The sequence below is a fragment of the Nerophis ophidion genome, linkage group LG12, assembly GCF_033978795.1.
Source record: "Nerophis ophidion isolate RoL-2023_Sa linkage group LG12, RoL_Noph_v1.0, whole genome shotgun sequence".
Lineage (NCBI taxonomy): Eukaryota > Metazoa > Chordata > Actinopteri > Syngnathiformes > Syngnathidae > Nerophis > Nerophis ophidion.
In genome coordinates this window covers 30,987,548-31,000,816 of record NC_084622.1, presented here as the reverse complement: position 1 = coordinate 31,000,816, position 13,269 = coordinate 30,987,548, and the positions used below count along the sequence as shown (strand labels likewise).

Here is a 13,269-nt window from a genome sequence, read left to right as displayed (position 1 = left end):
AGACGGAGTATATCGAAAGCGTAAAAGAAACAAGATTTTTCCTTGAATTGCCGCCGGGGCGCTAATTAATTTAAAACCTCTTCTCACTCCTGCGCTTACCAAAGGCATGCGGTAAAAGTAAGCATGAGCTAATTATTTCAAAACCTCTTCTCACTCCGGCACTTACCAAAGGCATGCAGTAAAAATTTGGGTGTGATGTAAGCTTGTACCTTAAATCAGGGGCGTCACTAGACCGAATACTGTACTGGGGAACACCTGGGGCACAAATAATTCATGTGAGCGTGCAAAGCGCGCAAGCATTTTTAGCACTTATTTATCATAAAAAAAACACATAAATAGTGCTTTAATCTATGAAATCATATCAGATTATGTTGTATGGATCTTTGATTAACCACCTGAAATTAACTAATGCATTTCACCTACTTGTCCACTTTTTCACTCTAGACTTCTAAACTGCTACTGGTAAAAGCAAAAAGGAAGAGCAATTAATCTTCTTGAAATATATATTGCAGTAATCATCTGCAAATTTAACATCTACAAAAGTAAAACAAAAAATAAAGCACCCCTACATCTCTGGGTTCTTTTATATTATTTAATTTCCATTTATGGCAATGTGGTTAATCCTATTTCAGATACACAAAACTATAAAATATACACAAAACAATAAAGCCACAGTAGTAGAATAAATGAACAACTGTTGTGTGTTTGTTCAGGGAATAACTTTCCGAGAAGTAAACTGTGACGTCTCGTTTTCATTTTTGCAAAGTGGTCAATCACTCTGGACAGACATGGAAATATTACAGTAACTGTTATACAGTTGACCAGTGGTTCCCAAATGCTGGGTCATGACATAAAAGTGGATTGTGTGTAATTTTCAGTGAGTCGCAGTCAGATGTGTGCATGGAAAAAAAAAAAAGTTTAGGGAGAAAAAAATCAAATTGTGGCAACAAAACCAGATATTTTTAGCCATTTTTCTAGTGACTATTAGTGAGTATTTTAGCAAAAGGCAAACCGACTAACAAGTAGGAGGAGGACTCAGGACAGACATGGAAATATATTTTTTTTAAATCTAAATGGGGCAACAAAACCAGATATTTTCAGCCATCTTTCTGAAAACAAATACAGAAATGTTACTATTTTTTCTGGAAACAAAACCAGATGCTTTAGCTGTAGCCATTTTTCTGGTGACAAAACAAGATTATTTTAGTCAAAGTCGCACCGATTAACAAGACAAGTCTACTGTGGTATTTTTCTGTGAAATAAACTTGAGTGATTTAAAAATTTGGCTCACGACTTGATGATATGGAAAAATGTTTTTCTTCCTGAAGATAAACCATTTGAGAAGCACACAACTCACACATGCTTACTCCAAATAATCGTTGATGCAGAACCAGCAGACAATAACCAACATTATGTTTCATGTTCATTGGAAATTCCCCCGACAGCTCATACAGCAAATGAATATGTTTGTCTTGATACAAGGAATAACGTTAGCTAACTTAGCATCAACTTAAGACAATGATGTTGCCTAGCTAGCTAGGACTTCACTTACATCTCTCATTCCTTGCTGCTTCTTCCCTGCTGCGGGCAAATAACTTTCCGATATCCATCTAGGAGTTACAGTTTGTGTCAAATCAAAATCAAAATAATATAATTAACAAATTGTTGTTGGCTAACGTTACCTACCTCAGCAGTGATTCTCATCCTGTCTCTCTCTCTCTCTCAACTGAAGTCTTGATCCACACGTGAATAAATTACCATATTAATTAGCCATGTGCTCATTGTTACGTGGAGTGAATACAGTAGCCATCAATTACCATACTAAGTAGTATGTGCGCTGTTGTCAATGTTATGTAGACTTAAAACTCTGAAGTTTTTTTTTTTATTGGTGAAATTTTTACTGGGGCACTGCAGATCAACACTGGGGCACATTCCCCAGTGAAATCTGTCTGGCGACGCCACTGGTCAAAAATATTAAAGTTTGGTGATTTGGTAAAATTGCAAACAGCTAAAATGATGTACAAAACAAATTATAACCTGCTACCAAAGAATGTACAACAATCTTCTCAACTAAAGAGGAGAAATATAACCTTAGAGGAAAATCTATTTTAAAACATTTGTATGCACGTACAACACTTAAAACCTTTAGCATATCAGAATGTGGAATTAAATTAGGGAATGGATTAAGTAAAGAAGTTAAACATTGTACTGATATGATCCAGTTTAAGAGGCTTTTCAAATTAATAGTGCTTACAAAGTACAAAGAAGAAAAATATGAGAAATACTTTCAACCTTATTGAAAATAAGCAATTCTGCATCTTAGTATGTTAATAATGACTGAATTGATTACATATTACAAAACTGTTGTGTATACTAATTCACAGATGTTATTTTATTATAAAAAGGTCAGTAAATGATTCTATATATTTGTAAACGCTCTGAAGTGGGAAAGGAAACAAAGCTTATTTAATCCTACATAGGATTAAATAAACTTCGCTTCTTCCTACTCCTCTTCAGACATGATGTAAAGTGAAATGATATGAAACTGTGTGATGCATTATACTGTTAGTGTGTTCATGTTCAAAATAAACTAAAGAAAGAAAGAAACTAAAGAAAGGAAAGGATTGACTTAACCAGAAATAACATTTTATTAGGGAATCAACTAATTTTGTGAGAATCCACATAATTAAAAAACTAAAATGGAAAAGCCAATTAGTTTGTGTGGATTAACACACACATTTTTTTTAAATGAATGAATGATAGGGCTTTGCCTTGTCAAGTAAGTATTATATTAATTTAAGACTGTAGTCCACAGGTATGAAACTTACAAAACAGGGGCAAGATGGACCGCCACATTACTTACTGTGGCCCAAGAAAGCCTGGAAATAATTTGCGTCAATAAACTACTTAATATTTCTGACTGAATTATTTCCATTGTGATAGAAAAAATGTACTGCATTAAATTGCATTTAAACGTTTGTCTTTATCTGATCATACAACAAATGTATACTGTACATTTCTTTTGTAAAAAAAATACTTTAATATGTTTTTGTCATCTTGGCTTATGATTATAAAGCAAGGTAGTCATCAATTTGTATGTAAGAAAATATAATAATCAAACACATAGGCAATTGTGTAATATCATTGTGCCAATTATGTTCATAAATGTTCACAAGTGGTCCTCGGAAGGCAGCCCTAATTGTGACGTGACCCTTATTAAAAATTAGTCTGACACCCCTCCAATAGGCCATGTATAATTACGGCGTTGTCCGTATGTTTAAATATGTAAAACCAGTTTGAGTGAAATCTCTCTTGGCATATTTTGCACACTCTATACCAGTGTTTTTCAACCTTTTTTGAGCCAAGGCACATTTTTTGCGTTGAAAAAACCCGAAGGCACACCACCAGCAGAAATCATTAAAAAACAAATCTCAGTTGACAGTAAAACGTCGTTGTCGCAATTGTTGGATACCACTTTAAACCATAACCTTGTTTTGTCTCAAAGTAGGTGTACTGTCATCACCTGTCACATCACACCCTGACTTATTTTGAGTTCTCCTGTGTGTAGTGTTTTCGTTCTTGTCTTGACTCCTATTTTGCTGGCTTTTTCTCTTTTTCTTGGTATTTTCCTGGAGCAGTTTCATGTTTTCCTTTGAGCGTTATTTCCCGCATCTACTTAGTTTTAGCAATCAATAATATTTCAGTCGTATTTATCCTTTTTTGTGGGGACATTGTCGATTGTCATGTCATCTTCGGATGCACATTGTGGACACCGCCTTTGCTCCACAGTAAGTCTTTGCTGTCGTCCAGCATTCAATTTTTTTTTTTTTACTTTGTAGCTAGTTCAGTTTTAGTTTCGTTCTGCATAGCCTTCCCTGAGCTTCAAAGCCTTTTATTAAGGGGCACTCGTATTTTGTTTATTTTTGGTTTGAGCATTAAACACCTTTTTACCTGCACACTACCTCCTGATGTTCCTGACATCTACAAAGCAATTACCTATCTGCTGCCACCTACTGATATGGAAGAGTATTACATGGTTACTCTCCCGAGCTCTAGACAGCACCGACACTCAACAACACATCATTTGCAGACTATAATTACTGCTTTGCTAAATAAATATTTTTAACCCAAATAGGTGAAATTGGATAATCTCCCACAGCACACCAGACTGCGTCTCATGGCACACTAGTGTGCCGCAGCACAGTGGTTGAAAAACACTGCCCTATACGTATGAAGTCATTAATTAAAAACAAAGAACATTATCTGCACTCTCTTGTACTTAACTTACAATAATGCCCCAATGGTTGTTCTTGATTGGGTTGTCGGCATGAATAGATGGGTACCCAAGGACATTATTGCATAATATTTTTGTGTTAGGCATTAACCTTCCTTGTGTAATAGTAGATGCTGTAGGCTTCAATGCAGACCACGAGTTCTAACCCCGGTTGTGTCAGGGAGGACATCAGGCGTAAAAAAACAAGCCAAACAAATCATGTGATTGACTGACTTGTGTCTTACCCAAGAGAATAGAATAACTGGTCTACTGCATGGATGTTTTGAGGTTTAGAAAATTCTCAATTTGCATTATGGGATCATTTGTTTCCTTTCCATGGCCCAAATAGTAATAGATCTTTTTGTAAAGTCAGATAGTCCTCATTATCAACGTTCTAAAGAAAGGCAATATTAGTTTGACGCTGAAACATTGTATTGAGCTGGGCTAGTCCGAGGCCGGCGAGTCCAGCAAAACATGTCTCTGGCAACAAGGGATCTGCTAAGTCAGAACAAAATCACAGCTTTCCCCTTTATACTTTTATATAAAACAATTATATTTTGCGGTTATACAAAAAACAAGCAGTCTCCTAAAAAGAAAGCCATAAAACATTCAAATATTGTATCAGTTAGTTTTTCCTTCCCACAAAACTCAGTCCAGGCCTACTATACTTTCTTGGGCACATTCGTGATGATGGGTTTGGGTCGCGTCTTGAAGATAAGCTTTCGCTTGATAAGTGCAGACACACAGTAGGAGGTGGAGCGTTGTTGCTCCGTTTCCATGGTAACCTTGGAGGCATCATGGTATTCCCCAGTGTCCTGGGATTGGCCAGCATGCTTAGTGAGGACAGCAAAGGGTTTCTCCAGTTTGACCTGCTTGCCGTACAATATGTGATGTCCCACAATCAACACTGGCACCCCCTGGTGGAAGGAGAAATAATAAAAGATAACCAAAGAAAACAGAAAGAGAAGAGAAACATAAAACAGGCAACTAAGCTCAGCATCTGAAATCAAATACCTCTGCAAGTACACAAGCAGCATTTTGTTCAGGAGAAAACAGACAGAAGCTAATACAAACAATAACAGAAAAAATTGACAAATTAAATAAATGGTTTGTCAAAAACAGACTATATTGGAATCTCAGTAAAAAGAAAATACCGGTACTGCTATTCAGTAACAGTAGAAGATAAATTCAAACAAACACATGTACATGAGGAATACATTGAAAGGGTAACATAAACCACATTTTTGGGTGTAATAATAGAAAACAAAATGAACTGGAAACCTCAGAAGAAATATACAACATAAGTTGGCAAAATATTTCTATAATGAAATTATAGAAAATGATGTTCTAGACCAAAAACCACTACACATTCTTAAATAACTACAAAAGAAAAATAAGAAAATATGATGATGTTGAACTCTGAATGTAAACACAACTTGGCCCTTAAAAAATGAACTATTAACTGAAAATCGCAAGAAGAAGTTATTAGGGATAAGACGAGTCTGGGGAAGTTATATGACAAACAGGAGGGAAATGTTAGAATAATTATGTATATATTATCGTAATAACTTTATGCTTAGGGGCCGTTACTATAAAGTATTGTCAATTTATGCTGAAGTGGTATTTCTGTATTTGTGCAGAGCTAGCAATCAAGAAAAATTGCTAGCCTTTCTTTTTATCTGTGTTCTGTCCAGATTCCGCCTGCTGACTACCAAGGCCAAACATTGTGTTCTGGGACAAGAACAAGCACAGACTGGGCGATAGCACCAAGTGTCAACATATTTGCATTTTTGTATTATCATACCTTGCGTCGAGTCTACACCCCCTTTCCCTCAGTCACAGTGATGTAATAGGGATTTTCCTAATAAATAGAAGAGGCACGCGGGCTGTTCTTTAGAACGTTTTTTGGATCTGTAACTAGAGTACAGCCAAAACACGTGTCTCCTCACGAGCTCTATTTAACTCTGTCTGCTTGGTTCCTTGCTTATTGTCTGATTAATAGATGTCGTCAGTGTTTGACATGCTGTTGTTAATATTTATGTCCATGTTTTATTCTTCTGAATGCTAAAATACAAGTAAAAAGTAAAGTTTTCAAGTAAAAAAAAAAAAAATAATTTTAAGGTGTGACGGCTATTATTTTGCTATGGTGGACCGTCACGATCAAAGCCCTGAGGTTTTTATGTGTTTTAAAAATCTGTACTCAACCAAATCCATGCAATAATTTGTTTTTCCTGCATGTGTGTGTGTGTGTGTGTCTCTGGTGTGATGACATCTAGGATTAGAGTTGGATGGGGGGACTTTAGAGGCCTACTGAAGCCCACCCCTAACCACCACGCAGTCTGATAGTTTATACATCAATGATGAAATATTAACAGTGCAACACATGCCAATACGGCCTTTTTAGTTTACTAAATTGCAATTTTAAATTTCCCGTTAAGTGTCCTGTTGAAAACGTCGCGGTATGATGACGTGTACGCGTGACGTCACAGACTGTTAGGAAATATGAGCGCTGCACACACACAGCTAAAAGTCGTCTGCTTTAACCGCATAACTACACAGTATTTTGGACATCTGTGTTGCTGAATCTTTTGCAATTTGTTCATTTAATAATGGAGACTATAAAGAAGAATGCTGTTGGTGGTAAGCAATGGATTGCAGCTGCCGTTAGCACCGAGACGCAGCGGGTGTTTCTTTGTTTTTTGTGGAGCAGAGCGGTCAAGCGAACATGTTTTCTATACGTCAACCAGCATGTTTTTGGATGGGGAAATTGTGATATATATCTTACCGAAGACATCCGTGGATTATTCGTCGTTCTGCAGCAGTTGTGGGTTTGGCTCCTCGGCTTCTCTCTGAGACACAATGTGTTCACTGCAGCCATCCGACCTCGAGGTATGTCTTTACAATCTTTACTTTACAATCTTTAAAATCTCACTAAAACACTATTAAAACAATAAGCAGATAAGGGATCTTCCAGAATTATCCTAGTAAATGTGTCTAATTACATCTGAAACGCTACTACTGCCGCCGCCCGGAGCAGTCACTTTTTTTTTCTTTTTTCTATTCCTTCACTATCAAATTCATGAATCTTTCATCCTTGCTCAAATTAATGGGGAAATTGTTTTTTTCTCGGTTCGAATTGCTCTTTTTGTTGGAGGCTCCCATTAAAAACAATGTGAGGATGTGAGGAGCCATCAACGGGTGACGTCATTGTCTGCGACTTCCGGTAAAGGCAGGGCTTTTCTGTTAGCGACCAAAAGTTGCGAACTTTATCGTCGATGTTCTCTACTAAATCCTTTCAGCAAAAATATGGCAATATCGCGAGATGATCTAGTATGAAACATAGAATGGACCTGCTATCCCCGTTTAAATAAAAAAAATCTCATTTCAGTAAGCCTTTCGAAGTCTTTGTATGGGGGCAAATAATTTGATGCTACAGCCCTGCCATTTGTTAAAAGTACAACTCCATCCATCCATCCATCATCTTCCGCTTATCCGAGGTAGGGTTGCGGGGGCAGCAGGCTAAGCAGGGAAGCTCAGACTTCCCTCTCACCAGCCACTTCGTCTAGCTCTTCCCGGGGGATCCCGAGGCGTTCCCAGGCCAGCCGGGAGACATAGTCTTCCCAACGTGTCCTGGGTCTTCCCCGTGGCCTCCTGCCGACTGGACGTGCCCTAAACACCTCCCTAGGGAGGCGTTCGGGTGGCATCCTGACCAGATGCCCGAGCCACCTCATCTGGCTCCTCTCGATGTGGAGAAGCAGCGGCTTTACTTTGAATTCCTCCCGGATGGCAGAGCTTCTCACCCTATCTCTAAGGGAGAGCCCCGTCAGCCGGCGGAGGAAACTCATTTCGGCCGCTTGTACCCGTGATCTTATCCTTTCGGTCATGACCCAAAGCTCATGACCATAGGTGAGGATGGGAACGTAGGTCGACCGGTAAATTGAGAGCTTTGCCTTCCGGCTTAGCTCCTTCTTCCCCACAACGGATCGATACAACGTTCGCATTACTGAAGATGCCGCACCGATCCGCCTGTCGATCTCACGATCCACTCTTCCCCCACTCGTGAACAAGACTCCTAGTCCTAGGTACTTGAACTCCTCCACTTGGGGCAGGGGCTCCTCCCCAACCCGGAGATGGCACTCCACCCTTTTCCGGGCGAGAACCATGGACTCGGACTTGGAGGTGCTGATTCTCATTCCGGTCGCTTCACACTCGGCTGCGAACCGATCCAGTGAGAGCTGAAGATCCCGGCCAGATGAAGCCATCAGGACCACATCATCTGCAAAAAGCAGAGACCCAATCCCGCGGCCACCAAACTGGAACCCCTCAACGCCTTGACTGCGCCTAGTGATTCTGTTCATAAAAGTTATGAACAGAATCGGTGACAAAGGACAGCCTTGGCGGAGTCCAACCCTCACTGGAAACGTGCAACTATCCTGCAAAAAATGTGTTATGACATATTGGATCATTAATTATTGACAATGAGTGAAGTCATAAAAAAAGAATGACATATAGTTATAGCTAAGGACACATTAAAGGAGCTAAGGACACATTTAGAGGAGCACATACACCTGGCTGATGTTTCCAATGCTAAATGTAATGCGACGGAATTACACGTGTAGTTCCACGATGAATGTGTACCACAGCTTCTTCCCACAATCAAAACAATAAGACTGTGTAGTAATTATTAATTACCTCTTTGGTATAGAGCAAATCGCCCATCACATTTCCCGCCAGACCAGAGTTCTGTCTGGACACCACCTCTCCCTGCAGCTCGATCAGCAGCCACTCGGAAGGACTGCTGCTGTCTACACTCGCCCTGCAGAAGGTACAAACAGTCGTAAACTAAACATACGTAAGCCTACATTCATTACTTCAATGTTGAAAACCGCCATTTTCCCTGTTTCTGAAACGGATAATGCTTTCTAACAACAAAGTGTTGCTGAGTTGGAGACTCGAAATCGCTTTTCTTAAAATAAATTACTACAAAAAAAATGTATGTGTTATACGATGTTCGCGAATGATAGCAGATATAAGTCTATCTTACCGTATGACTATTTGCACCATTTGTCAAAGTGGTCTTCTTCTTCTTCTTTTTTAATTTTTTTATTTTTTTAATTTTTTTATGGCGGTTGGCAAACAACCTTCTGGGGTGCATTACCGCCACCTACTGTAATGGAGTGTGGACCGAGGTGGATCCCTACTCTATATTCTTTTATTTAACCCAGTGTTTTTTTTTATATGTGTATATTTCTTTATATCCTATGTTTTCTGAATGCATTCCTAATATACCCCCCACTTCTAACCTAATATTTTCTTTTGCTAATTTATTTTCCGGCTTCCTCCCACTTCCAAAGACATGCACCTGGGGATATGTTGATTGGCAACACTAAATTGGCCCTAGTGTGTGAATGTGAGTGTGAATGTTGTCTGTCTATCTGTGTTGGCCCTGCGATGAGGTGGCGACTTGTCCAGGGTGTACCCTGCCTTCCGCCCGATTGTAGCTGAGATAGGCGCCAGCGCCCCCCGCGACCCCGAAAGGGAATAAGCGGTAGAAAATGGATGGATGGAAGTATTTCTCTTTCTCTATTGTATTTCCTACACTGTATTAAAACATGGTCAACATTCTCTATTTGATGGCAAAAATCACACAGCCCTGTAGTATGTTTTCCTATCAATTTTAGTGAACTATTTAGATATGTATGTCCTAATCTCATTCCAGTAATAATGTCTTCTTTCTTATTTCTACCCCCTCCTCTCATTACACCTACTCTCCTCTGGACTTTGTAAAACTCTCTACCTTTTGTTTCCTTATTCCAATTATCCTGCCACTTTTTATTGTGTTCTATCTTAATTATGCTCTTCACTTCTTCTTTACTGTGCTTAATCTCCATGTTTACTTCTGTTTTAGTGGTTGCTTGTTTTGCGTATCTATCAGCTAACTCATTCCCCACAACTCCTACATGAGCAGGAACCCAGAGAAATGTTACCACACCTCCCGCTTTATTTATTCTGTAGATTGCATGAATTATTTCATAAACTATATCTTGTCTTGTTTCTGATGCTATGTTTTTTATGCTCATCAATGCACTGCTGGAGTCCGAGCACACGACTACTTTCTTTGCTTTGTTTTCCTCTATCCAGTTAACTGCCATATAAATTGCTACCAATCCCCCCGTAAAAACAGATCGTTTATCACTGATTCTTTTATTTAACACTACATTTTCTTGTGGGATAACTGCAGCAGCTCCTACTTTACTATTTATAGTTTTTGACGCATCTGTGTATATCATGATGTTGTCAAAAAACATTTCCTCAATCCAATGTTCTATCTGGTAACTATTTATTCTTCAGTAATTGCATGTTTTCATGTGGTATTGCAGGAATTGGTACTGTAGGGCTAAGTTTAATATTGTCAATTTGTGCTTATATACATATATCTCCTATTATCCACCCAAAACTATTCATTTTTTTCTTCTCTTTTTCTTGTCAGTTTATTAGCACTCGACGGGTTGGATGTCCTTGTTTGTGTCAAAGTGGTCAGGCCCGCCGGTCCCAAATAAATCTGCCGCGAAAATACTACGGAAACGTCGTTGGGACATTCGCATTTTGGTGAAGGTGACGTCACATACAGCGTTATTAAAGGGACGATACTGATATTTTTTGCTATTGATTGAATACTAATAAAGAATAATTGTTGCCTGAAATTTTTCTAGAATAATCGAATTATTTTCTCTTTAATTTGTTGATCTTTTTGATAATCAAAATAAAACGCAAGGCAACGATTTCAGGCAAACACAAACCTGTTTACGCAACGTATTTGAATAATTAAATAATATACATATACAACTTATGTAAACAAAACACTGTAAAGAAAATAGTAATATCGTCTTCTTTTATTGCATTCTATTGTTTGGGGAAATAGCGTGAAGGTGACGTCACATACAGCGTTACTAAATGGACGATACTGGTATTTTTTGCTATCGATTGAATAAAGAATAAAGAATAATTGTTGCCTGAAATTTTTCTCTAATAATCAAATTATTTTCTCTTTAATTTGTTAATCTTTTTGATAATCAAACGCATGGCAATGATTTCAGGCAAACACAAACCTGTTTACACAACGTATTTAAATGATAAATGGGTTGTACTTGTATAGCGCTTTTCTACCTTCAAGGTACTCAAAGCACTTTGACACTACTTCCACATTCACCCATTCACACACACATTCACACACTGATGGAGGGAGCTGCCATGCAAGGCACTAACCAGCACCCATCAGGACAAGGGTGAAGTGTCTTGCTGAGGACACAGAACGTGACGAGGTTGGTACTAGGTGGGGCTTGAACAAGGGAACCTCGGGTTGCGCACGGCCACTCTTCCACTGCGCCATGTCGTCCCGTGTATTTGAATAAGTAAACAATATACACATACAACATATGTAAACAAAACACTGTAAACAAAATAATAATATTGTCTTCTTTTATTACATCCTATTGTTTGGGGAAAATTAAGTCAGTAGCATAAAATTAAATACATAAAACCAAGAAACTACATTTGTGTACTGTGTGCAACAATATCAACAATGCAAAAACATTGAAAAACAAAACACATTTGGATCTTATCGAACTTACAGTACATATTAATACAGTAACATATTAATTACGTATCGAACTTACAGTACATCGTACAGTACATATTCAGTACAATTGACCACTAAATGGTAACACCCGAATAAGTTTATCAACTTGTTTAAGTCGGGTTCCACGTTATGCCGATATTTGCCCAAATCTGAGTAACTGACAGCATGCATAATCTTGAGAATGCACAAATTATGATATAATTCTCTCTGTTCATGTGTTGTACATTGATAAATCAAATAAACAATTGAATGCTTGGGATGTTTTCCTGCTGGCTCCGCTGTGAACGGACTCCCGCTGCTGTGTTGGATCCGCTTTGGACTGGACTCTTGCGAATGTGTTGGATCCATTATGGATTGAACTTTCACAGTATCATGTTAGACCCGCTCGACATCCATTGCTTTCCTCCTCTCCAAGGTTCTCATAGTCATCATTGTCACCGACGTCCCACTGAGTGTGAGTTTTCCTTGCCCTTATGTGGGCCTACCGAAGATGTCGTAGTGGTTTGTGCAGCCGTTTGAGACACTAGTGATTTAGGGCTATATAAGTAAACATTGATTGCATTGATTGATTGTTAGGGCTGTGAATCTTTAGGTGTCCCACGATTCGATTCAAAATCGATTCTTGGGGTCACGATTCAATAATATATTGATTTTTTCAATTCATTTCGATTCTTGATTCAAAAACGATATTTTTCCGATTCAAAACGATTCTGTATTCTTTCAATACATAGGATTTCAGCAGGATCTACCCCAGTCTGCTGACATGCAAGCAGGGTAGTAGATTTAATTTAAAAAGCTTTTATAATTGTAAAGGACAATGTTTTATCAACTGATTGCAATAAAGTGAATTTGTTTTAACTATTAAACAAACCAAAAATTTGACTTATTTAATCTTTGTGAAAACATTGGACACAGTGTGTTGTCAAGCTTATGAGATGCGATGCAAGTGTAAGCCACTGTGACACTATTGTTCTTTTTTATTATTTTTATAAATGTCTAATGATAATGTCAATGAGGGATTTGTAATCACTGCTATGCTGAAATTATAACTAATATTGATACTGTTGTTGATAATATTCATTTCTGTTTCGCTACTTTTGGTTTGTTCTGTGTCGTGTTTGTGTCTTCTCAATTGCTCTGTTTATTGCAGTTCTGAGTGTTGCTGGGTCAGGTTTGGTTTTAGAATTGGATTGCATTGTTATGGTAGTGCTGTGTAGTGGTTTGTTGGATTGATAAAAAAAATAAAAAAAACGTTTTAAAAAAAAAATGAGAATCGATTCTTAATCGCACTACGTATTTGATTCGATTCGTATTCGAATCGATTTTTCCCCTCACCCCTAATGTTTGTGTTTCACGA

The 13,269-nt window shown here is 38.2% G+C and overlaps 1 protein-coding gene across 1 annotated transcript; it reads right to left on the bottom strand.

Annotated features, from left to right (window-relative positions):
* Window positions 1-4,794: 4,794 nt before the first annotated feature.
* chtf8 (CTF8, chromosome transmission fidelity factor 8 homolog (S. cerevisiae)) lies at window positions 4,795-9,451 on the bottom strand. Its single transcript, XM_061917358.1, has 3 exons — window positions 9,318-9,451; window positions 8,966-9,089; window positions 4,795-5,190 (listed from the first exon to the last, which is right to left on the bottom strand). The coding sequence occupies exons 1-3, from the start codon at window positions 9,335-9,337 to the stop codon at window positions 4,936-4,938; spliced, it is 399 nt and encodes a 132-aa protein (XP_061773342.1). The 5' UTR covers window positions 9,338-9,451; the 3' UTR covers window positions 4,795-4,935.
* Between the last annotated feature and the right edge of the window lie 3,818 nt (window positions 9,452-13,269).